Raw genomic sequence first — 27,985 nt, 5'->3', positions numbered from 1 at the left:
TCTTTTATTGTATTTGGGGCTGCGTCCCCAAATGTATTTTATTGATGTCTTAAGTTGATTGGGACATTAACCTTAAAGGGACATAATACTCATATGCTAAATCACTTGAAACTGATGCAGTATAACTGTAAAAAGCTGACAGGAAAATATCACCTGAGCATCTCTATGTAAAAAAAGGAAGATATTTTACCTCACAATCTCCTCAGCTCAGCAGAGTAAGTTCTGTGTAAAAAGTTATACTTCACCTGCTCCCAGCTGCAGGTAAAAATAAAAAATAAAAATGAAGAAATGAACAGCAGCCAATCAGCATCAGCAGTGCTGAGGTCATGAACTCTTACTGTGATCTCATGAGATTTGACTTAACTCTCATGAGATTTCATAGTAAGCTTCCTTTACCTGATTGGTGAAATAATATGAGAGTTCACGAGGCTCACCCCCTTAGCTGTCCTAGGACAGACACACTAAAGTGCTGCTTAGAAATCCTTTACAATGGGAGGTGGCTACTGAGGAACTTTTGAGGTAAAATATCTTTGTTTTTTACATAGAGATGTTCAGGAGATATTTTCTAGTCAGCTTTTTACAGCTATGCATTTGGGTATTATGGCCCTTTAATTACTGTTAATGTAATACATTTATGGTTTTACTGTGACCAGAGAAGCCTTTCAATTGTACTTTTTTTTGTTTATTTGTTGTTTTTTTCCTTTCTGTATGTTATGCTTTCCCCCTATTTATATTCCTGTTTAATAAAAAGAGTATTAAAAAAATCTGCTTATCAGAATCCCCCATTTAAATAAAGTAGATACTAGGAAACAAGGGCATGCTCAGCTGCTGTGTGAGTCTGTATGTGTCACATGCTGAAGGGAAAGCACAGTTCAGTCCATCTAAAAGTGTTTCTAAACCTTTCCAGCAGTAAGTAGCGCCAGAGGCATAATACATTTTCTACGTTCCCCACCACAACAAATATTACCTGATTTAAATATACCCAAATGATCAAAATTCAGTAATATGTTTTTTGCTAAATTCAAAGATTTATTTTAATCCTTTCAGGGCTAAGCCTGTTTTTAGCTGTTTGGCATTTGTTGTATTTAGACATAAATGTTAACTTTTTTCATTGAAGTTTCAACACAAATCATACTTCATTTTTTCAAGACAGCTGCACTCCCAAATCTGTTTTATTTTTATTTATTTTTTATTATTATTATTATTATAAAATGTTTTACTGAAATAGTTCCTAGCTTAGTTAGAATTTTCATTAGTGTAAAGATTCTTTTTTAATTTACTTTAATTTTCAGGGATTTGACATTTTAAAAATTCCCCTTCTACATTTACTATGAGATTGGATCCTTTTGCACACAGCAGGAGCCACATTTCTACCACACAGATGCACTCTGCATTCACCTCACCGCTACTATGTATGCTCCTAATTTCTGGGATATGTAAAAGGAGCTAAACTGTAAGAATAATAAACTGTATGTAAGTTCTAAAATGCTGAAACACTATGTCCCATAAATGAGGAGATCAACTCAGGGTTAAATCTGTCTGTAACATGGTTTGCAATGCTAAACCACAATATGCTATGTGCTCTCCCTATACTGATCTTTTTTTTTTCATGTCTGAAATGGGCAACCTCTGCTTCTTGCAGCTGCCATCTCCAATTTCTTGGTTCATATTGATTTTACCATATTCAGAGTAGCATTTGGACAGGACAGCTGAAAGAAGCAGCAATTACACCTGATAGATAGATATATAGATGATTGATAGATAGATAAATAGATAGATGATAGATAGATAGATAGATGATTGATTGATTGATAGATAGATAAATAGATAGATAGATAGATTATAGATATATGATTGAGTGATTGATTGATAGAGAGATAGATAGATAGATAGATAGATAGATAGATAGAGAGATAGATTGATAGATGATATATAGATATATAGATAGATAGATCGGCTGATAGATAGATGATATATAGATAGATAGATAGATAGATGATAGATAGATAGATAGATAGATAGAAACATGATAGATAGATAGATAGATAGATAGATGATTGATTGATTGATAGATAGATAGATAAATAGATAGATAGATAGATAGATTATAGATGATTGAGTGATTGATTGATAGAGAGATAGATAGATAGATAGATAGATAGAGAGATAGATAGATAGGTTGATAGATGATATATAGATATATAGATAGATAGATCGGTTGATAGATAGATGATATATAGATATATAGATAGATAGATATATAATTTCAATGGCAATGGTAAAGCAGCAGTAGCACACTTATTTCTCTTGTATCAGTTATCTGTTACGTTTTGTGCTGTAGCGCAATGAGAAATATTATTTTGTAAACCTGCAATTAACCTGCAAATAACAATTGTTGAAAAATGAATTAATTAAAGCGTTATAAAAACCCCAAAATATTATTTCATGATTCAGATAAAGCATTCAATGTTAAACAACTTTGCAATTTGCTTCTTTTATCTAATTTGTTTCATTCTCTTGGTATCCTTTGTTGAAAAGCTAGATGATTCCACTTGGATCCTTTGGTTTACCAATGTGTTCAGCTAACTCCCAGTAGTGCTTTGCTATTTTAATAAATACTTTCAACAAGTAGTGATTTGCTTTTAAAACAAAGGATACTGAGAGTATGAAGCAACATGGATAACATAATTAAATTGGAAAGTTGGGGTAGGGGTATTGGAATAAGGTATTGAAGTGAGCCAACACTGACTTATTACTGAAATAGATAAAGCTTGCCACTGTCATTTTGTCAGTAAATCTTGGTTATTTTGTAGTTCCTTATTTGATGACACCAGCTGAGACCAAATAGGTACAGATATGTAGCAGTGTTAGGTTTGTGAAGTATGTAGAGTGTATTTACTTCTTTTAGAATTGATTTGCAGAGTTAAATAACAGGAAAAGGGTGTAAAATGCCTTATTAAACATATTTCAATCTAATAGTGTTATATTTCTCCCTTTACTCTGGAATTGATTGCTCAGTCTTCTACAATTTTATAAACTTAAAATGGGGATATAAGCAGCGTGTGGCTTAATATGGAATTGTCTGACGTAAATCAAATATTTTTGATCAACTTATGAGGCAAATGTACCACTGACATAAGTGGAATATTTTTGCAACTGACTGCACCACTGATATTTAAAAACAGGGGAGTGCCATGTCACAGAAATACAAACAATGCAAATGCTAAATCCAAATAAATGTTGGTAAGGAGTGGCCATTTAATAAAGTTTACAAGTTTAGCAGTGAAGCAGGCATTATGTGTGCACCTGTCACAAAAAGCATAATTATAAACAGGTGCAAACCTTACACAAATCAAGACTTCCATGTTAATATACATAAGTCAGAGAGAGTGGTAACTGCAACTATCTTCATCTGTTAGATGTAGAAATGTAATCTGAGCAATTACACACTAATACAATTTGTCAGCTTTGTTTTTTACCCATAGTAATTTTTTTTAACCAGTGTAGATGTCCTGTACTAGAGATATTACACAGAAGGGTAGAATATCTAATTGTTTTTGTCTGATAAATATTCACCTCCAAATTTGGATAAAATAGGACGAAATTGTGGAACTCATTACCAAAGGAGGTAGTGAATGCCAATACCCTAGATACATTTAAAAATTGTTTGGATACATTTCTGTCTATAAACAAAATTCATAGAAATGATTGCTAGTATTAAATGGGTCATCTTTTAGTGGGATTATTTAAGCTTAACTGGAGCTTGTAAATATTTTAGATTTGTATAAGTTGAACTTGATGGACTTCGATCTTTTTTCAACCTCATCTTCTATGTTACTATGTTAAGAAAAATTGATTCTCTTGTAATCAAGGACATGAATGAGAGGGTCAGTATTATCGTAATTAATAAACTAGTCATTACTGATGCTGTATAGGTGTAGAGGTGTATTTTATCCTATTCAATGACCATACCACAGTTTTTTAGAGAACAACTAGGGACGTTAGATAATGGTTTGGATCCAGGTGTTATTGATTACAGACATTTGTTTATTTTGCTATGGGCAATTATGTGAGAGAGTAAAGGGGTAAAGATAGCTGAGATAAACCTGATTAACAGTTAGTGCGCCACTAGTAATCTGGCCCTTAATGGAGAATCTGTAGGCTATAAGTATCCAGTTCAGGGCATTAGGATATAAAGTAGAGTGGTGGACAGCCAGCATGGGGGGAATTAGTAAGGGGGGGGGGGTCATAATTTTCTACTTTTTATTTATACTATGCTTTTTTAAATTACCCTTTTTACCTCTTTTTGTCCTCGGTAGAGCAAATAGCATGTAAAATATTGTCAAATGTATGGCTTTTCACAGCATTGAGAATTGGCTTCTGCAATAATGATTTAGCACCCAACAGCACTACCTAAAACCATTGCTCATAACCAGTATTTGTCAAATGCTTGCATATACAGCGCCCTCCACTAATATTGGCACCCTTAGTAAAAATGAGCAAAGAACGCTGTGAAAAATTGTCTTTATTGTTAAACCTTTGATCTTTTGTTTAAAAAATACACAAAAATACTCTGCTCTCATTAAAATCAAACAATTGCATAAGCAACAAAATAAATAAATATTTGTTAGATATATGGGTGGCACAATTATTGGCACCCCTATGAATTCATATGAGAAAAATACATTTGAAGTATATTCCCTTTGACATTTTACATTTTTAGTATACCTGAGTGACTAGGAACAGGAAATTGTTTAACCATGACTTCCTGTTTCACAGGGGTATAAATATGAGGTTACACATAGGCCAAATTTTCTTAGTCATTCATCACAATGGGTAAGACCAAGGAATATAGCTGTGATGTGCAGCAAAAGGTTGTTGAACTTCACAAAATAGGAAGTGGCTATAAGAAAATAGCAAAAGCATTGAAAATGCCAATTTCCACCATCAAGGCGTCTTGGGCGTCTTGGGGTCAGAAAGTCTCCAAAACTACAATCCAACATCACCTACATCACCACAAGTTGTTTGGAAGGGTTTCAAGAAAAAAGCCTCTACACTCATCCAAAAACAAACTCAAGCATCTTCAGTTTGCCCGACAATAGTGGAACTTAAAATTGGATTGTGTTCTATGGTCAGATGAAATCAAAATAGAGCTTTTTGGCAATAAACACCAGAAGTGGGTTTGGCTGACACAGCGAGGTAGCCATATAGAAAAGTACCTCATGCCCACGGTTTAATATGGTGGTGGCTCTTTAATATTTTCGGCTGTTTTTCTGCCAAAGGACCTGGAAATTTTGTTAAGATACATGGCATTATGGACTCTATCAAATATCAACAGATATTAAATGAACACCTGACTGCCTCTGCCAGAAATCTTAAAATGGGCCATGGATAGATCTTCCAGCACAGGGCCGGATTGGCCTGCCGGGAAGCGGGGACATTTCCCGGTGGGCTGCACCAGCTGGGGCTGGCATTGTGGATGAGCCACAAGTAGAAAGGATTAGGATTGGATGAATCTTATAGCTATGTCACCTAGAATTTTTCATCTTTGTATACGTTTACAGAGCAGGAGAGTTGCTAGGCAACCAATACAAACATGAAAAATCTTAGTGACATAGCGATAATGTGCACTGGTGTGATGGCGTAGCTAAACTGGGGGCACCACCAGCCTCACCACCATAATTTTGTGCTCCTTCTTAGGCCCCCAATCATGCCGCATGGGCGCACACTGGTCTTGTGCCGTATTAACAGGCAGGCAGTGACTATCACATGCACTGGCAGCATGCAGCGAGGGAGGATTGCTCACAAGGAACTAACGAGCAAAAAAAATCTGGACTGTGTGTGCAAGCTGAAAAAAAGGTGCCCATTACTAACATATTTTAAAAACCCAGTCTCCCTCCCCCAGTGTAACTGAAACCTTCAGTGCGTAACCGGCACTGCTTATTTTAAACTTACTGCATGTCCTCCTCAATTCTGTGATAGAAACCAGCAGTGCTTTGGACATAACGATAACAGCCACTCTGCTTTTAAATATGTTGTCAAAGTTATAAAGCTCTCTTCACTGTATCCCTACCCTACTCTTTACCACCCCTCAGTTTGGATCAGAGAACAGCAGCAGGTACAAAGCTAACACATCAATGTAAGGGGAGTTACAGGGGGATTTCCTTTTGTTTTTAGTCTGTGACCACTTACTATCAAATTATCTGGAACAGCAACAGTTTATCTCTGGTACACATGCAGACAGGGTCCCTTCTATCACCCTAACATTCATCATATGATAGTATGATACTAATGTTCCCAGCATCTGTAAAAATACCAACTTTATTTAGACCTTTTATGTGTCTGTAGGTCTAACTGCAAGGGATATTTTACACAGAGGTGCTGTGGACATTATTCAACATAATATTGCAGCTGATATTTTATTATAAAGGAGGATTTCTCAGACAGCCGCTCCTTGCTCTACTGAGCGGGTCTGATTTTTTCACTGAGCGCATCTGGGCAGCTGTCTAGTCACAGCCCAGCCAGATCGCGCCATTACACTCAATGTAGCTTGTTCCTGCTCTGGTCTGATAGCGGCAGTGAGCTACATTGAGTGTAATGGCGTGATCGGGCTGGGCTGTGACTAGACAGCTGCCCAGATGCGCTCTGTGAAAAAATTAGACCCGCCTCTCAGTAGAGCAAGGAGCGGCGGTCTGAGAAATCCACCTTTGTAATAAAATATCAGCTGCAATATTATGTTGAATAAAGTTAGAGCTAAGATAATGTTATATAATTCTGCACTATGTGCAGAATTATATAACATTATTTTGTAGGTTTACTGCCCCTTTAAGTGACCTATTAACATACAGTCTATTTTGTATTGTGACTAAAAACAAAGGGACATGGAGCACAAAGGAGAGAAAGAAACGATCTAAGTGCAGTATATCCAATAAAATAGTTATCTGTTATGGGCTCCATTTATCAATCATTTGGGGAATTCTCCTTTCTGTTCTCCTATCAGTTCTCCACAGCTCGCCTATGGAGAGGCTCACATGTGCGCCCGTATTTATCATAAAAAAGCTGTTGTTTTCTCCATAGGAGAGCTGAGGAGAAATAATGATACATTTTTCCAGTCGGATTAGTATCTTCTTATTTATCACTAAAAATATTCTCCATGTCAGTCCCATATAAACTAATAGAAATATTTATACAGCCTTCCTAGTAGTAGCTTTGTTAACGCCCCTCTTCAACAAACTGTCATGTAAGAAAATAGATCTACATTTTCATTGTTTTTGTTCTTCAATTTTATCGCTTTTTTATATCTTATTTTTATGCCCCAATAGATATAATTTTTGTGCTCTGTTATATATTATTTTTGCGCTCTATTATATATTTTGTTTTCACTCCATCATAAATTATTATTGCGCTCCAATAACTATTATTATTGTAAGAGACCTTTTTTTTGTGTAACTGCTTCTACAACTGGTAGTGAATAGATTTCTAATGCTGTTCTCCACTGTAGCTATGGAGAACTTTTTTGCAGAACTTGCAGGAGAACTTTCAGTCCTCCACAGGAGAATATAAATGATAAATTTGTAAGTAGGAGAATTATGAGAACTATATGAAATACGACTAAAAAGATCTAATTCATCCCTTTTTTTGGAGAACATGTTCTCCAAGGAGAGTGAGAAGAGAGTAGGAGAATTTTACAGTCAAACTAGCCCAATTTTAGGGGCATTTTTGAATGATAAATAGGGGAATTATTTCTCATGAGAACTTTTAGGAGAAAATATAGGAGAATTGGAATGATAAATGGAGCCCTATATATAAAATAGGTAAACTCACAAACGGGACCTCAAACAATGTGTTACAAGTGTTGGTACAGTTGACACCCCACTGAATCCTGGAGCACTCTCCATATCCCCAATCTCCTAAGTCCGTGAGCGCAACCACAGATGGCCAGAAGTCTTCATCCAGGCGGCATCTTCTATCTTCATCCATCTGGAGCGGAACAGGTCCATTTTCAAGACATCCGACACGGAGCATCCTCTTCGTTCGACGGCGACTGGAACAATGATGGGTCCTTTAAATAACATCATCCAAGATGGCGTCCCTTTAATTCTGATTGGCTGATAGAATTCTATCAGCCAATAGGAATTAAGGAAGAAAAAATCCTATTGGCTAATCCAATCAGCCAATAGGATTGAAGTTCAATCCTATTGGCTGATTAGAACAGCCAATAGGATTGAGCTCGCATACTATTGGCTGATTGGAACAGCCAATGGAATGTGAGCTCAATCCTATTGGCTGATTGGATCAGCCAATAGGATTTTTTCTACCTTAATTCCGATTGGCTGATAGAATTCTATCAGCCAATTGGAATTGAAGGGACGCCATCTTGGATGACGTCATTTAAAGGACCCGTCATTGTTCCAGTCGCCGTTGAATGAAGAGGATGCTCCACGTCGGATGTCTTGAAGATGGATCCGCTCCGCTCCGGATGGATGAAGATAGAAGATGCCGCCTGGATGAAGACTTCTGGTCGTCTGGAGGACCTCTTCTGCCCGGATAGGATGAAGACTTCGGACCGTCTGGAGGACCTCTTCTGCCTGGTTGGATGTAGACGTCTCAAGGTAGGGTGATCTTCAAGGAGGTAGTGTTAGGTTTTATTAAGGGGGGATTGGGTGGGTTTTAGAGTAGGGTTGGGTGTGTGGGTGGTGGGTTGTAAATGTTTTACAGGTAAAAGAGCTGATTACTTTGGGGCAATGCCCCACAAAAAGCCCTTTTAAGGGCTATTTGTAATATAGTGTAGGGTAGTGATTTTTATTATTTTCGGGGGCTTTTTATTTTATTAGGGGGATTAGATTAGGTGTAATTAGTTTTAAAAAATTGTAATTATTTTATTATTTTCTGTAATTTAGTGGGGGGGTTTTCAGTAATTTAGTTTATTTAATTTAATTGTAATTAATTGTAGTTAATGTAGGTAATGTATTTAATTATAGTGTAGTGTTAGGTGTAATTGTAACTTAGGTTAGGTTTTATTTAAAAGGTATATTTGTATTTATTTAAACTAAGAAGTTATTAAATAGTTAATAACTATTTAATAACTATTGTACCTAGTTAAAATAAATACAAAGTTGCCTGTAAAATAAAAATAAATCCTAAAATGGCTACAATGTAATTATTAGATATATTGTAGCAATTTTAGGGTAAGTATTTAGTTTTCAATAGGAATTATTTATTTAATGATAGGAATATTTATTTAGATGTATTTAAATTATATTTAAGTTAGGGGGGTCTTAGGGTTAGGGTTAGATTTAGCTTTAGGGGTTAATAACTTTATTATAGTGGCGGCGATGTTGGGGCGGCAGATTAGGGGTTAATAATTGTAAGTAGGTTGCGACGACATTGGGGGAGGCAGATTAGGGGTTCATAAGTATAATGTAGGTGGTGGCGGTGTCCGGAGCGGCAGATTAGGGGTTAATAATTATAATGTAGGTGGTGACGATGTTGGGGGCGGCAGATTAGGGGTTAATAAGTGTAAGATTAGGGGTGTTTAGACTCAGGGTTCATGTTAGGGTGTTAGGTGTAGACATAAAATGTGTTTCCACATAGGAATCAATGGGGCTGCTTTAGGAGCTGAACGCTGATTTTTGCAGGTGTTAGGTTTATTTTCAGCCGAATCTGCCCCATTGATTCCTATGGGGAAATTGTGCACGAGCACGTTTTGCCAGCTCACCGTTACTCTAAGCAGCGCTGGTATTGAGGTGAGATGTGGACCTAAATTTTGCTCTCCGCTCACTTTTTTTGCGGCTAACGCCGGGTATAGAAAAACCTGTAATACCAGCGCTGTCTTAAAGGGACATTAAACCCAAACATTTTCTTTCATGATTCAGATAGAAAATACAATTTTAAACAACATTCCAATTTACTTGTATTATTTAAATTGCTTCATTATTTAGATATCTTTTGTTAAAGAAATATCAATGCACATGGGTGAGCCAATCACATGAGGCATCTATGTGCAGCTACCAATCAGAAGCTACTGAGCCTATCTAGATATGCTTTTCAGGAAAGAATATAAAGAGAAGGAAGCAAATTAGATAATAGACGTAAATTAGAAAGTTGTTTAAAATTGTATTCTCCATCTGAATCCTGAAAGAAATTTTTTGGGTTTAATGTCCCTTTAAGTGAGCGGTGAGAAAAAAAATGCTTGTTAGCCCCGCACACCATTACCGACAAAAACTCGTAATCTAGCTGATTGTTAGCACGTTTTATGCACCATTTTGGTAAATTTGAGCAGTATTGAACATATGTGTAGAATGCTATATATATATATATCATTCTGAAAACTCCAGGGCTGCTTTTTATTCCCAGTCTGGCCCTGTTCCTGCAGGACAATGATCCATGCATGCATCAAAATCAACACAAAAATAGTTTACTGACAACAAAATCAAGGTTCTGCCATGGCCATCCCAGTCCCCTGACTTGAACCACATAGAAAAACCGTGGGGTGAACTGAAGAGGAGAGTCCACCAGTGTCAACCTTAACATTTTGAAGGATCTGAAGAGATTCTATATGGAGGAATGGTCTCAGATCCCTTGCCATGTATTCTCCAACCACTTCAGGCATTATAGGAGAAGACTCAGAGCTGTTATCTTGGCAAAGGGAGGTAGCACAAAGTAATGACTAAAAGGATGCCAATAATCGTGCCACACATATATTTAACAAAGATATTTTTTTTTATAAAACCGTGTTGTTTTTGCAATTGTTTAATATCCATGACAGCAGAGTATTTTTGTGTATTTTTTGAACAAAAGATCTAAAGGTTAAAAAATAAAGACAAATTTTCACAACCTTCTTTGCTCATATTTACCAAGGGTGCCAATATTAGTGGAGGGCACTGTATTTTATTCCTCAAAAGGCTTGCACTATTATCCTGGACCTATAGAAAGTGATTAATTCATCTGAGAGATGGGAATGGATACACATATGTTGTGAGTAAACTAGAGAATATGCACTTTTGTCAGTGGAGACTAAAGGGCAGAGGAAGAAGGCTACATTACTAATGTGCATATATATTTTTAAATAATTGTAGATGATGATGATGATGATGACGAAGATGAAGATTATAAGGAAGGTTCTCTCTGCCATTACTGTGAATTTTGCAAGGTAATACTCATACTCTGTTTCTCAGTGTAATAGCTGTAGTGCTATAAAACATTATTATCATGCTATATTCCTCTAAACCAGGGTTCTTCAAACCACGGGTCGGGACCCAATACTGGGTCGCAGCACCATGTTTACTGGGTCGCGACATGTGTGTGTTGTAGGAGAGTGTGTGTGATGTGTATGTTGTATGATTGTGTGTGGAGTGTATGTGTTTGGTATGAGTGTGCGTGTGGTGTGTGTTTTGTATGAGTGTGTGTGTGTTGTATAATAGTGTGTGTTATTACCTTTTACAACACTTCCAAGTTTGACTACAATCAGTAATAAGATATGCACACATTTTAGTCACTTTGACAAAAAAAAAAAAATAGGGTGAGAAAAAAAGTTTGAAGAACCTTGCTCTAAAGAAATTAAGGCCACAGATACCTCATAAAAAAATAGTGTTGATACCACAAATGTAAGCACAGTACTGTATTAAAGGGACATAAGAATTAACAAAAATATATATTTCTTTCATTTGAAAGTAAGTATTTAAAAAGATATTGCATTGCCTGTGCTGAATAGACTATTTCTGTGAGAGCTGACCCTATCAGCTGGTGAGTGGGAGATACCAAGGTAGTTGATCACTTTAAATGTAAATAGCTTTATTTAACCTTTTTTGTGCAAAAAATATTTTGAAGATGTTTAACTGCTGCTCTGTCATATACATGATAGAATACATTTTAGTGAATTTACCTTTAACCATATGCACTGGCTTCCAAAAAAGTGTCCCCAAATGTAAATAAAACAAAGGGATCAATGCAATTAGCTTGCTTGAAACACATTATCCAGGCTTTTGACAAAAATACATTTTACCAGCCAAAGGCTAAGATATATTCCTATCATCCATACTCTAGTCTAGAACATATACTTTTTATTGTTTAGTTGTAGCATGTATGACTCCTTCCTCTGGTACAGACAAAGCTGCCTCTCACATATGTCTTAGCTTCCAGTCGTCCCACGTTTTGTGAGACTAATACAGGTTTGGAGATTAAAATCACCTTTCTTCCTGCCTCTTTTTGCCTTATATTTATGTATCAGCCTACCTTAGCCTGTTCCAACCTCATTCTGTACAGCAAGACTTGGCTTCCTGACAAACCAAACCCCACATTTACTGCCCACCCTGAATAAAATACTGATATGCATGTACATGATGCCCACCCTGAATAAAATACTGATATGCATGTACATGATGCCCACCCTGAATAAAATACTGATATGCATGTACATGATGCCCACCCTGAATAAAATACTGATATGCATGTACATGATGCCCACCCTGAATAAAATACTGATATGCATGTACATGATGCTCACCCTGAATAAAATACTGATATGCATGTACATGATGACCACCCTGAATAAAATACTGATATGCATGTACATGATGCCCACCCTGAATAAAATACTGATATGCATGTACATGATGCCCACCCTGAATAAAATACTGATATGCATGTACATGATGCCCACCCTGAATAAAATACTGATATGCATGTACATGATGCCCACCCTGAATATAATACTGATATGCATGTACATGATGCCTATGGCCCACCCTGAATAAAATACTGATATGCATGTACATGATGCCCACCCTGAATAAAATACTGATATGCATGTACATGATGCCCACCCTGAATAAAATACTGATATGCATGTACATGATGCCTATGGCCCACCCTAAATAAAATACTGATATGCATGTAAATTATACCCACCCTGAATAAAATACTGATATGCATGTACATGATGCCCACCCTGAATAAAATACTGATATGCATGTACATGATGCCCACCCTGAATAAAATACTGGTATGCATGTACATGATGCCCATGGCCCACCCTGAATAAAATACTGATATGCATGTACATGATACCCACCCTGAATAAAATACTGATATGCATGTACATGATGCCCACCCTGAATAAAATACTGATATGCATGTACATGATGCCTATGGCCCACTCTGAATAAAATACTGATATGCATGTACATGATGCTCACCCTGAATAAAATACTGATATGCATGTACATGATGTCCACCCTGAATAAAATACTGATATGCATGTACATGATGCCCACCCTGAAAAAAATACTGATATGCATGTACATGATGCCTATGGCCCACCCTGAATAAAATACTGATATGCATGTACATGATGCCTATGGCCCACCCTGAATAAAATACTGATATGCATGTACATGATGCCCACCCTGAATAAAATACTAATATGCATGTACATGATGCCCACCCTGAATAAAATACTAATATGCATGTACATGATGCCTATGGCCCACCCTGAATAAAATACTGATATGCATGTACATGATGCCCACCCTGAATAAAATACTGATATGCATGTACATGATGCCCACCCTGAATAAAATACTGATATGCATGTACATGATGCCCACCCTGAATAAAATATTGATATGCATGTACATGATGCCCACCCTGAATAAAACACTAATATGCATGTACATGATGCCCATGGCCCACCCTGAATAAAATTCTGATATGCATGTACATGATGTCCACCCTGAATAAAATACTGATATGCATGTACATGATGTCCACCCTGAATAAAATACTGATATGCATGTACATGATGCCCACCCTGAATAAAATACTGATATACATGTACATGATGTCCACCCTGAATAAAATACTGATATGCATGTACATGATGTCCACCCTGAATAAAATACTGATATGCATGTACATGATGCCTATGGCCCACCCTGAATAAAATACTGATATGCATGTACATGATGCCCACCCTGAATAAAATACTGATATGCATGTACATGATGCCCACCCTGAATAAAATACTGATAGGCATGTACATGATGCCTATGGCCCACTCTGAATAAAATACTGATATGCATGTACATGATGCTCACCCTGAATAAAATACTGATATGCATGTACATGATGCCCACCCTGAATAAAATACTGATATGCATGTACATGATGCCCACCCTGAATAAAATACTTATATGCATGTACATGGTGCCTATGGAAGCTGTAACGTATGTTAGAAGTTAGCTGTTCTCATTGATATGATAATTATCTGCCATTTTGTTATTGGTTTGTCCTTTTGAATGAGATCAAGGCATCTGGAAATTTCTCCTGTGGTGAGGCAGTGCACTAATTGAATCCCCATAAAGCAAGCTACCCCAGTATTTCCAATGCTAAACTGGGCATCTTTGTATAATACTTGTAAACAGACTTAGCAAGGCTCATGCAAACTCCACACTGTTTTGCCACAATGTATTGTGTTGTTTTCTCAAGGTTTTCACTTAGATGAAAAAAGGTAACATACAAAATAACTGAGATGTAAAGGTGTCCATTTTTATTTAAATAACAATATTTTGAAGAGCCACATTAAGCCTAAAGCAAAACATATTTGTAAAGAAAAAGGTAACTTAAAATAGTATTATATATAATGCAAATTTAAGGTTTTATTTATTTAATCATTACACAAACATTCAACTGATAAATAAGAATTTCTATGTTTAACGTCCCTTTAAGACTAAATATACCATTACAATGCTGAACATCTTCTGCCAGGGTTATCATTTTGTTATATTGAGAGCATCTGTAAATTATGTGACATGACCCTCTTCATCAGCTTAATCATTTTGTTGTAAATAGATCATTTTGTCAACAAAAAGACAGTGCTGGTTTTTAAGACTGATAGGTCACTTTGTGAAGAATCACCCTTTATATAAAATAAATAAACAGGATATTCCCATAAGACCTGTTCCTAATGCAAATTATTTCTCCTTCCTTAGCACTGTGGTGATTGTGAAAAGTGCCCCTGCGATGAAAAGGACAAGAGTGAACACTGTAAAAATTGCGAGGTGAGTATCCTTAATGCTGAGCCATTACTAGACATCTGGCAGCAAACAGTGGTTAACCTCTTGGCTGCCTGAGAGCTCACGCACATTGCCATGAGTTATATAACAGTTTTCAGTGGAAAAAAGGGGGAGTATCATGTCTTCAATGGAGCAGTTATCTGGAAATTATATTTTCCCCAACTGCAGTTCTACTGAATTCTATTCTGGTCTATTGTAGCTTTTAACCTCTTGGCTACTTGTGAGGGATGCAATGTAACATAAAACCAAGTTAATGATATTAGCAGGATTGTCATGGCCTTTCTGCTTTATATTACTTTTTTCATCTTTAACAGTTTTTTCCCCCAACACCTGCATTTCTTGACATATTTATGTATTTATTTTTATCCACAGTATTGTCAGTTCTGTTATGTCTGCCCAGTTATATGTGAGACAGCCTGCAAGCCTGGTAAGTAATATAACCTAGTTATTATCCAGAAATGCATTGAAATATCCCTGGCATCCAGAAATCCAATCCTTTCCCAGTGAGCAGTGAGACTGTCTGTCTGTTCCATGCTTGAAACTCTCACTCTCTAGCTCTATAAATATCCTATTGTTTCTTTAGAAAAATAATGCTTCATGCAATTGATTGTATCTATTATTAGCTGTGACTTGCACATGATCAATCTCATAACAGCTGCACTGTAATAGCAAGCAGGTAATAGTGACAGACAGCTGCACTGTAACAGCAAGTAGGTAATAGGGACAGACAGCTATCACTGTAACAGCAAGCAGGTAATAGTGACAGACAGCTGCACTGTAACAGCAAGCAGGTAATAGTGACAGACAGCTGCACTGTAACAGCAAGCAAGTAATAGTGACAAATTGCTGCACTGTAACATCAAGCAGGTAATAGTGACAGACAGCTGCACTGTAACAGCAAGCAAGTAATAGTGACACACAGCTGCACTGTAACAGCAAGCAGGTAAAAGTGACAGACAGTTGCACTGTAACAGCAAGCAGGTAATAGTGACAGACAGCTGCACTATTACAGCAAGCAGGTAATAGTGACAGACAGCTGCACTATTACAGCAAGCAGGTAACAGTGACAGACAGCTGCACTGTAACAGTGACAAACAGCTGCACTGTAACAGCAAGCAAGTAATAGTGAGAAACAGCTGCACTGTAACAGCAAGCAGGTAAAAGTGACAGACAGTTGCACTGTAACAGTGACAAACAGCTGCACTATAACAGCAAGCAGGTAAAAGTGACAGACAGCTGTACTGTAACAGCAAGCAAGTAATAGTGAGAAACAGCTGCACTGTAACAGCAAGCAGGTAAAAGTGACAGACAGTTGCACTGTAACAGCAAGCAGGTAATAGTGACAGACAGGTAGCTGCACTGTAACAGCAAGCAGGTAATAGTGACAGACAGCTGCACTGTAACACCAAGCAGGTAAAGGTGGCAGACAGTTGCACTGTAACAGCAAGCAAGTAATAGTGACAGACAGCTGCACTGTAACAGCAAGCAGGTAATAGTTACAGACAGTTTCACTGTAACAGCAAGCAGGTAATAGTGATAGACAGCTGGACCTTAACAGCAAGCAGGTAATAGTGACAGACAGACCACTGCACTGTAACACCAAGCAGGGATTAGTGACAGAAAGCTGCACTGTAAGAGCAAGCAGTCAATAGTGACAGACAGCTGCACTGTAACAGCAAGCAGATAATAGTGACAGACAGCTTCACTGTAACAGCAAGCAGGTAAAAGTGATAGACAGCTGCACTGTAACAGCAAGCAGGTAATAGTGACAGACAGCTGCACTGTAACAGCAAGCAAGTAATAGTGACAAATTGCTGCACTGTAACATCAAGCAGGTAATAGTGACAGACAGCTGCACTGTAACAGCAAGCAAGTAATAGTGACACACAGCTGCACTGTAACAGCAAGCAGGTAAAGGTGACAGACAGTTGCACTGTAACATCAAGCAGGTAAAGGTGACAGACAGCTGCACTGTAACAGTGACCGACAGCTGCACTGTAACAGCAAGCAGGTAAAAGTGACCGACAGCTGCACCGTAACATCAAGCAGGTAATAGTGACAGACAGCTGTACTATTACAGCAAGCAGGTAATAGTGACAGACAGCTGCACTGTAACAGTGACCGACAGCTGCACTGTAACAGCAAGCAGGTAAAAGTGACAGACAGTTGCACCGTAACATCAAGCAGGTAATAGTGACAGACAGCTGCACTGTAACAGCAAGCAAGTAATAGTGAGAAACAGCTGCACTGTAACAGCAAGCAGGTAAAAGTGACAGACAGTTGCACTGTAACAGCAAGCAGGTAATAGTGACAGACAGCTGCACTGTAACAGCAAGCAGGTAAAGGTGGCAGACAGTTGCACTGTAACAGCAAGCAAGTAATAGTGACAGACAGCTGCACTGTAACAGCAAGCAGGTAATAGTGACAGACAGTTGCACTGTAACAGCAAGCAGGTAATAGTGATAGACAGCTGGACTGTAACATCAAGCAGGTAATAGTGACAGACAGACCGCTGCACTGTAACACCAAGCAGGGATTAGTGACAGAAAGCTGCACTGTAAGAGCAAGCAGGCAATAGTGACAGACAGTTGCACTGTAACAGCAAGCAGGTAATAGGGACAGACAGCTGCACTGTAACAGCAAGCAGGTAAAAGTGACAGACAGTTGCACTGTAACAGCTAACAGGTAAAAGGAACATACAGCTGCATTGTAAAAGCAAGCAAGTAATAGTGACAGACAGTTGCACTGTAAGAGCAAGCAGGTAAAAGTGACAGACAGTTGCACTGTAAGAGCAATCAGGTAATAGTGACAGACAGCTGCACTGTAAGAGCAAGCAGGTAATAGTGACCGACAGCTGCACTGTAACAGCAAGCAGGTAATAGTGATAGACAGCTGCACTGTAACAGCAAGCAGGTAATAGTGACAGACAGCTGCACTGTAACAGCAAGCAGGTAATAGTGACACACAGCTGCCCTGTAAGAGCAAGCAGGTAATAGTGGCACACAGCTGCACTGTAACAGCAAGCAGGTAATAGTGACAGGCAGCTGCACTGTAACAGCAAGCAGGTAATAGTGACACACAGCTGCCCTGTAAGAGCAAGCAGGTAATAGTGGCACACAGCTGCACTGTAACAGCAAGCAGGTAATAGTGACAGGCAGCTGCACTGTAACAGCAAGCAGGTAATAGTGACAGACAGTTGCACTGTAAAAGCAAGCAGGTAATAGTGAAAGCCAGCTGCACTGTAACAGCAAGCTGGTAATAGTGACAGACAGCTATCACTGTTTGTGTGAGCCGCTGGGAAGATCACAGGTTAACTGCACAGTAACATTGGCACCTGTATGATACATACTAGTGCTGTTGCTGCTGTGGTGAAAAGCCATTTATAGTTTGCTTTTGCCTATAAGATGTCATTATTATTTAGAAACAACACCCAATATGCAGACGGTCACTTTATTATAGTTATCTGAGTGTAATACAGCTATAACACAAATGTGTGCTGATTTTTTTCCGTTTGGCCTGTTTAAGCAAACTTGAATAAGATCTAACCTTGGGTATTGTCGGGCAAACACATTAAAAATGAATATCTATACTATAATCACATTTGTAACGCGTCCGTCGCCAGTTGCGCACACATCTTCAAAGGAATGTTGGCTGCGCGAGGCAGCCAAACGAATCAACCAGGTGGATTCCGAAAATGGCAGGGTGGTGAAAGAATCCACCGCAAGTGGATTCTTTCACCACCCTGCCATTTTCGGAATGGATTCTGAAAATTCTTTCACCACCCTGCCATTTTCGGAATCTACCTGGATGCAGCATAGGTAGACCTGAAGCCTTTAATCAATAACCCTAATTAACCTATTAACCCCTATAACGCTAACCCCCCACAACGCAAATAACTAATTTAATTGTTAAGCCCCCTAACCTAACACCCCCTAAATTAACCCCAATTACTACTAAATTACAATTAAAAATAAAAAAGTAACATTAAATTACAAAAAATACAAAAGTCTAACATTACAGAAAAAAAGAAACAAAATTATCAAAAATAAAAAAATGTATACCTAATCCCTATGAAAATAAAAAAGCCCCCCTCCCAAAATAAAAACACCCCTAATCTAAACTACCAAAATCCCTTAAAAGGGCCTTTTGTAGGGTATTGCCCTAAGTTAAACAGTTCTTTCACCTCTAAAAAATACCCCTAACAGTAAATAAGTCCCCCTAACAGTAAATAAACCCCACCCACCTAACCCCCAAAATAAAACAAACCTAACACTAAAAAGACTAAACTACCCATTGCCCCTAAAGGGGCATTTGTATGGGCACTACCCTTAAAAGGGCCTTCAGATATTTTACTGCCCTTAAAAAGGCAATCAGCTCTTTCTCAAGCCCAAAAAAACCCTAATCTAAAAAAAAAAAAAAAATTAAAATAAAAAAGCCTAAACCTTCACTGTTTCTGAAGTCCAGCGGAGAAGGTCTTCCAGACGAATCCATCATCTTCTATCTTCATCCGGAGTGAAGGCGACGCAGAGCGGAGGTGTGGCGCTGTGTTCCCGATGCCTGGATCCTCAAGGGCGGCGGTCCTTGGCGGCGTGGAAGCTCCTCTTCATGCGATTGTCCGTTGCACACTGAAGATTAAATGCAAGGTACCCCATATTTATTGGGGTACCTTGCATTTCTATTGGCTGAAATTTTGAAATCAGCCAATAGGATGAGAGCTACTGAAATCTTATTGGCTGATTTGAACAGCCCATAGGATTTCAATAGCTCTAATCCTATTGGCTGATTTCAAAATTTCAGCCAATAGGAATGCAATCAATTTGGGGTACCTTGCATTCCTATTGGCTGAAATTTTGAAATCAGCCAATAGGAATGCAAGGTACCCCAAATTGATTGCAGTACCTTGCATTCAATCTTCAGTCTTTGACAGACATCGGATGAAGAGGAACGCCGCCGCCGAGTACCGCCACCGAGTACCGCTGTTGAGGACCGCCGCTGAGGATCCAGGCATCTTGAACACAGCTCCGCACCACGCCGCCTTCACTCCAGATGAAGATAGAAGATGATGGATCCATCTGGAAGAAGACCTTGTCCGCTGGACTTCAGGAACAGAGTGAGTACCTATCTGGGGCTTAATTTTAGGCTTTTTTATTTTAATCTTTGGTGTGTTTTTTTTTAGATTAGGGATTTTTTTGAAAAAGAGCTGATTGCCCTTTTAAGGGAAATAAAATAGCTAAAAGAAAAAAGATGAACTTAAAAAAGTGAATGAGCAATAGTTGTGCAAGGGCTTGGCACCGCTATAATTGAGCAAAAAAGATCCACAAATCCGATATCTTACCAGACTTTCAGTTCACTATGAGGGTGAGGCTTATTAAATTTCAATCCATGAACAAAGCTAACAGAGACCATATACACTTATTCAATGCTGACACATACTTCTACACACTCCCGTACCTTGCACAGGCTAAGTGTGAGGGAAAAAAGTCAGCAGAAACGACCTGCAACATATGCACCCGTAACCAGTATTTAGACAGGCAGAATAGTGTTTGGCAACAAACTGTAGCGTGAATACTTCACTCCCCCCCAGGAGAGACGTCTGGAAGCAGCGGTCTCAAAAGGTCCTGGCAATGGCAATGCACAGCTTGTCCGTGACAGCGTTCCAATGTAGCTCCTTGTTAGACGCTGTTCATCGTGTGTGCTGAGAAACCAGGTGACCTGAAACGGAGACCAGATGATTACACAAAGACTTGCGGATGGTGCCACAGTAACTTGCGTATACCTAGTGGAAGTGCTAAAGCTGATTTGCAATGGAAAGGATAAATGAGAAAACTCCTTTTGTTGAGCGGACCCCTGCAAATCCGCAAATATGAAGCATCAGAAAAAAAAGGTTAAAAAGAGTCCATTATCCAATTTCTTAAATGTTAAAAGTTACTTTATTGAGGGTCATATAAAAAAGAGGTAAGGAATAGAATCCAAACATACAGAGCCAGTGCAAAGTCTGACCGGTTTCGGTCGGAAAACCGTAATCATAGACTTAATTTAAAACAGCTGTTCATACCTTAAAAAGGAAACAAAACATTCTAGTTGGTTAAAACATAAACCAATCAATGGCTAAGCATTAACAAAATGGGAGAGGACACATATAAGTTAACTATTAATATGTTGGAGGAATGGAAAACTGCATAATGGAGTATAAGGTTAACTAGCATATAATGATTAGTTGTAACAAATGGTTAAAGCACCACATAGAAACCATATTATAAGCAGTAATGAGCAGAATGGAAACCATATATCAAGAGTGTCTAATATTTTGTGCATAGCCAAAGATAAACATAGATACATATGGAAAAAATTATTCATATATCCAGTTAATTATATATGTATATTTTCAACTGTTATACAAAGTGCACAGAGTAAGCATAAATGATGATCCATTAAAGGCATAAACAGCCATATATTGCCTAGAGCCTGTTTAAGCCAAGCTATACTAGAAATGTTCACTGTAATAATATGCTCACTCAAAATGTGAATTACACTTATATAAATATCTGAATGAATAACACTGACATATAACAGAAAAAAATGTAAATATGTTAATATTTATGGTAAAATTAAAGGGCTTGTTTCATATTCCAGTATGCCCAGACTACTAAACCATTCAATGTACAAACATTACACCTATAGTAAAGGTTAGTAATGACAGTTTCCTTGCAACTGTGCATTGCTAAGAGTAGACATAGCTAAACATGAGAGGAAATCTGGTTACTTAATATATGTGTAATATCGTCCATTATACAGTATACATAATGGGAACATAAGTTAAAAACTATTAAAGGGACATAATACTCATATGCTAAATCACTTGAAACTGATGCAGTATAACTGTAAAAAGCTGACAGGAAAATATCACCTGAGCATCTCTATGTAAAAAAGGAAGATATTTTACCTCACAATCTCCTCAGCTCAGCAGAGTAAGTTCTGTGTAAAAAGATATACTCAGCTGCTCCCAGCTGCAGGTAAAAATAAAAAAAAATATGAAGAAATGAACAGCAGCCAATCAGCATCAGCAGTGCTGAGGTTATGAACTCTTACTGTGATCTCATGAGATTTGACTTAACTCTCATGAGATTTCATAGTAAGCTTCCTTTACCTGATTGGTGAAATAATATGAGAGTGCACGATGCTCATCCTTTCAGCTGTCCCAGGACAGACACACTAAAATGCTGCTTAGAAATCCTTTACAATGGGAGGTGGCTACTGAGGAACTTTTGAGGTAAAATATCTTTCTTTTTTACATAGAGTTGTTCAGGAGATATTTTCTAGTCAGCTTTTTACAGCTATGCTGCATCACTTTCAAGTGTTTAAACATTTGGGTATTATGGCCCTTTAAGGGCAAATACAGCCACAATTTCAATAGCTTCTTACATATTACAATAAGCCCAAACTTCCAGCTATTTTAATATACATGTCTTGCACCTGCAATAAAGATTCATAATAGCAGATAACTTACGTATACTACAACTAGTAGCAAAATGTTAAACAAAACACATTTAAAACCCAAACAACCTATGATTAATCCTAAAATTAGTTGTGTAAGATCTTAGACCTCCTATATAGATAGTGTATTCATTCTGAGCTATATATACTCAAAATTAGGGTACTCTAAGTCATTCACAACAATGTTTATTTTAATAGACAAACTGGCACAAATTTACCTGTGCCATTAGTTAAAGGGACACTGAACCCAAATTTTTTCTTTCATGATTCAGATAGAGCATGCAATTTTAAGCAACTTTCTAATTTACTTCTATTATCAATTTTAATTCGTTCTCTTGCTATCTTTATTTGAAAAAGAAGGCATCTCAGCTAAAGAGCCAGCAAATGTTTGCTTCAGTACCATGGACAGCACTTGTTTATTGGTGCTGACCAATCAGCAAGGACAACCCAGGTTGTTCACCAAGAATGGGCCGGCATCTAAACTTACGTTCTTGCTTTTCAAATAAACATACCAAGAGAATGAAGAAAATTTGATAATAGGAGTAAATTAGAAAGTTGCTTAAAAATGCATGCTCTATGTGAATCATGAAAGACATTTTTTGAGTACAGTGTCCCTTTAATAATGTCATGCTCAGAGTTGAATCCCACTGGTATCAAACTTTTAAGTTTCAAAATCCAGTAGGTTTCTTGTCTACTTAAGGCCGAAAGTCTGTCTCCTCCCCTAGGTTTTTTGGGGATCTGTTCTATTGCTTGCCATTTAAAGCTAGTCACATCTTGGTCATGAACATCCAAAAAATGCAGTGATAATGCAGAGCATGGTCTATCTCCTGATATATAGGACAGGTGCTCTCTCACCCGAGTACCCACGTCTCTTGTAGTTCTACCAACATAAGAAATAGAACACGTGGTACAATCAATCAGGTAGATGACATATGTGCTTCTGGAATTAATGCACCCTGTTACGGTTACCCTTAGTCTCGCTGAGAGATGGACCGCTTAGTAGCCTGGATCCCTATTGCTAAAGAGGGGAGAAGCTGCTTTCCATAGTATTCTATATGAGTCTCGCAAATATAGAATAATCTCCCTTAGCTGCAGTACAGCTAGGATACCCTTCTGCCCACAAAAACGAGTCAACGCTGCGATTGAGGGTCAAACAAGAACTCAGGACTGGGATGCCCAGCCTGCTTTTTATTAAGGTTACATGCACACAGGGCACTCCCAGGGGGAGAGGGGGGGAAGCACAAAATCCCCCATCACACATTTAGATAGAGAGCACTGTCCTTTGACAGGCCACAATAGGATTACAGTACTTAAGATAACAAGTTTACAAGTTCATCTTATCAATTAGTAGTCTGGCTCCAGAGGTGATTAGACAATGGGATTTGTTATCACTAAACTTAGAGCTGAGGCCAGCAAACGTGTAATTAGACAATAGTTTCTAAAAGCTGAAAAAAAAGAGTTAACTCTTTATGAAATGATACTTGTTACGGTTTTCTTGGAGCCCTTCTTAGGCGCTGGCTTGCTGGTTCAGGCATTGCTGCTGGGAAATAAGCTCTTCACAACAAAATAACTAATGCTTCTGTAACACACCCTTTAGTCTCAAAGATCGTACTCTGGGACTTAAATGTTCTACTTATTTTGATGTGATCACAGGAGGTTCATGTCCGTTTACCACATTTGTATGTTCCGTTGTGGTGTAGTCATGAGCTAGATCTCTCATCCCTGAGCATACTTGGGGAAAGTATATTGCCCAGGGATGCAGCACGTCTAGCTACGAACATACATCCTCCTTCTATTCTCTCCCTCAACTTGACATCCCCCATGAGTATGGGTAAATTTTTGTTCACTATCTTACAGATCTCTTTGTACTGATTAGAATAGGAAGTAATAAACTTGAGTTTTGGCTGGTTATCAAGTGATCTATCCATCTTTTTACTTTTGTCAACAAGCAACATTGATCTATCCATCTTGCTCACAATAAAATAGCTGAATGGCCTTTTTAAGGGCAATGCCCATACAAATGCCCCTTTAGAGTAAATGGGTAGTTTAGTTATTTTTAGTGTTAGGTTTTTTTATTTTGGGGGGTTTGGTGGGTGAGGTTTTTTTTACTGTTGGGGGGACTTAGTATTAGATTAGGGGGTGTTTTTATTTTGGGGGGGGCGCAGTAGCTGACTGGTGGCTGCACATAGATGCTTTGTGTCATTATTATGGTCATCATCATCATTTATTTGTACAGCGCCACAACACTCTGTAGAGCTGGCTCTGCAACCTGTTTGAATAAAAATGCTAGAAGGTTGCATGAAGTTTGCTAACTGCCATCTAGACAGTTTCATTGGTTAAAAAAAAAGAAGCTAGGCTTGTGCAACCTGAGACCTTTGCTCAAAGGTAACAAAGTATTTCTCACAATTTGCTTTCTTAGGCAAACATTTTGCAAATTAACTTCAGTGCTATAAAGAATGTGTCACCATTATTAGCAATTTTCATGTTAATAGTTCCCTTTAGAACTAGCTGCCATGTATTTCAAGAAGCCTCAATATTAGCCACCTGTTAATCGTCTAACAGAGAGAAAGGGAGTCTGAATATACTAATATATGGTGCTAGCTCGCCATCTAGTGTCTGTATTGAGATTTAACACTGGACTTGACTAGTACCTGTAATAGCTAACTTTATATCAATTCCATAGTAATAAAGGGACAGTAAAGTCAAAATTTAACTTGTATGATTCAGATAGGACATGCAATTTTAAACATGTTTCCAGTTTACTTTTAACATCAAATTTGCTTTGTTCTCTTTGTATTCTTTGTTGAAGGCTAGACCTGATTTCTAAGCCCTTGAAGACGTTCTCTAATTTCAGTGCATTTTATTAGCTTTTCACAGCTAAACAGTGCTAGTTCATGTGTGTCATAAAGATAACATTGTGCTTGCTTCAGTGCAGTCAGCCCTAATTGGCTGAAATGCAAGTTTGTAATAAGCACTGAGATAACGGGGCAGTCTGCAGAGGCTTAGATACAAGGCAATCACAGAGGTAAAAGATATAATAATATAACAGCGTTGGTTATGCAAAACTGGGGAATTAGTAATAAAGGGATTATCTATCTATTTAAACAATAATAAAATCAAGTAGACTGTCCCTTTAAGGTGAAAACTTTCTCTTTCAGCCTTTTATTAGTTTATCTGACCTAGTCACTGAAAGTGAACATGCTGTATAGATAACTGCTGCGCCTCATTATATTCACATCTCTATTACTGTTATGTAATGATATATACAATTATAAGCTGTATAGATTTCTTTTTTTCTGTGTTGCATAACACATTGTCAGATGATGATAATTATTATTATTATTATTATTATTATAATACATAGAGCAAGAATATAAATAATGCAGACCCCTAAATCTTTAAATGAAGGGGCTGTACATAGGTGGAACAACATGGAGACTTTCGAGGAACTTATCTGCCCTCAGACTAAAGACAGCCAGCTGAGTCAGGCCCCCATAACTGGCCAGCTAAAGTAACATCCGTTGAAACTACAACCTGTCTTTAACAGGGCCTGACTTGTAAACTACAATACGCCTGTCTGACATATAACCCAAGTTCCAGAAGCCAGTTTAGGACTTGTATTAACCTGGAATGTAGAGATAAGACTATTACAGAGAAAACAAATGGGGTGAAATGCAATTGTACACCCTACACAGACCTATTTTGCCTGGCTGCTGTGTTGTAATGCAGCCAGACAAAACTATATAGTTACCACCTTGGCTGCTGGCAACAAATAAAGCAGCAATACCGCAACCTTGGCTGATGATAACAGACAAAACCGTTATTCTGGTGTGTGTGTCCCACTACAATCAGCTGCTGATAATACACCAAGCAGTGATTTTGACTACCAGATGGCCTTTATTTCAATCTGCCTTGAAACATTATTAAAGGAACTAAATAAAACTGCAATAGAAAAATGCTCTAATGCATGTCTACTACTATGTGCTTAACTCATGCAAATTGGTTAATCACATAATTAAAGAGACACTAAAGTCAAAATTAAAGTTTCATCATTTAGATAAAGCGCATGCAATTTAAAAAAACAACTTTTCATTATACTTCCATTATCAAATCTTTCTACAGTTCTATTTTCTATTGAGTATGTCCACAGTATCTACGCATATATACATTTTGTGATTGGCTAATGGCTGTCACATGATGCAGGGTGAGGGAAAATTGGATTAACTTTGCAATTTAATAGAAAATATTCTAATGTTCATTTTAAATTCAAAGTGAGTGCTATGCCATTGTCTTTTGGTGTGTATTTTTTCCAATATTCAGTTTTACTGCATTTAGTGGTCCTTTAAAGTCAGCTCTGGAGCAGCAATATACATCTGCCCCTGCGTTGGACACAACTGCTGACTGGAGGTTGAGCACGTCCCTTGTTACTGACTCACAGCCCATGTTTAACTCAGGATAGGCAATATGCTGCTGCTCCAAAGATGACTTTGACTATGTATTTTATAGGGATATGAAACCCAAATATTTTCTTTCATGGTTCAGATAGAGCATGCAATTTTAAGCAACTTTCTAATTTACTCCGATTATCATTTTTTCTTCGTTCTCTTGCTATCTTTATTTGAAAAGGCAGGAATGTAAGCTTAGGAGCCGGACATTTATCCACTAATCAGATAATAGGAATAAATTAGAAAGTTGCTTAAAATTGCATGCTCTATCTGAATCATAGAAGAAAAAAATGGGTTTCATATCCCTTTAATCACATAGTAATAGACAAGCAATAGTGCAATAACAGAATGCTCTAATGCAATCAAGCATTTTCTTATTGCAGATTTATGTCCCTTTAATATTTTACTCTAATGGTTGAAATTCGTTACAGATAAATCTGTTGTTTCTGCCTGCAAATACCTGCAGCATAATGGTCATATATTGTATGGAGTATGGCAGAACAATGCTGCTTGGGTTATGTGAAGCTGATGTGACAGTCACACATATAGTGAGTCATAGTGAATGTGACATTAATATGCTTCTTGATCCATACATATTGTTGCAGATTTGGTGCTGTATTGGTAAATAGTAAACAGGCAGCTAGGGAGTTGCCTTTGACCCTCAGACACTACACCTGCATCCTCCATTTTCTTTTCTCTTGAGCAGGAGAGAATGCCCTTTATCCACTAAACACATATTCCATACCCGCTAATATTGCAACAGTTGCACCCACCACTAGATGTAAGGGTTGTGGCCTTGTGACCCAGGAGTGGGGTTAGGAGGGCCATGGGCATTTCTGGGTAGTTTGTGGCCTAATGATATGGGCACTATTTTGGTTCCCAAGGTAGGACCTAGGTGTACCATTGATGGATTTACCAGTGGGACTGAACTAACAATTTGGGATTGCCTGACAAACTGCAGGAAGATTGGGA

At 37.9% G+C, this 27,985-nt stretch overlaps 1 protein-coding gene across 1 annotated transcript in view; it reads left to right on the top strand.

Annotated features, from left to right (window-relative positions):
- LOC128638682 (fibrinogen-binding protein-like) overlaps positions 1-27,985 on the top strand; it is a 64,849-nt gene that overhangs the window by 26,311 nt on the left and 10,553 nt on the right. Inside the window, exons 2-4 of the mRNA XM_053690796.1 lie at positions 11,079-11,152; positions 14,991-15,059; positions 15,447-15,501. Coding sequence (XP_053546771.1) covers positions 11,079-11,152; positions 14,991-15,059; positions 15,447-15,501 — 198 coding nt within the window. The remainder of the gene's footprint in view (positions 1-11,078; positions 11,153-14,990; positions 15,060-15,446; positions 15,502-27,985) is intronic.

This window comes from Bombina bombina, chromosome 8, assembly GCF_027579735.1.
Source record: "Bombina bombina isolate aBomBom1 chromosome 8, aBomBom1.pri, whole genome shotgun sequence".
NCBI lineage: Eukaryota > Metazoa > Chordata > Amphibia > Anura > Bombinatoridae > Bombina > Bombina bombina.
The sequence above is the reverse complement of the archived record's forward strand: the minus strand, read 5'-3'. Positions and strand labels throughout refer to the sequence as shown.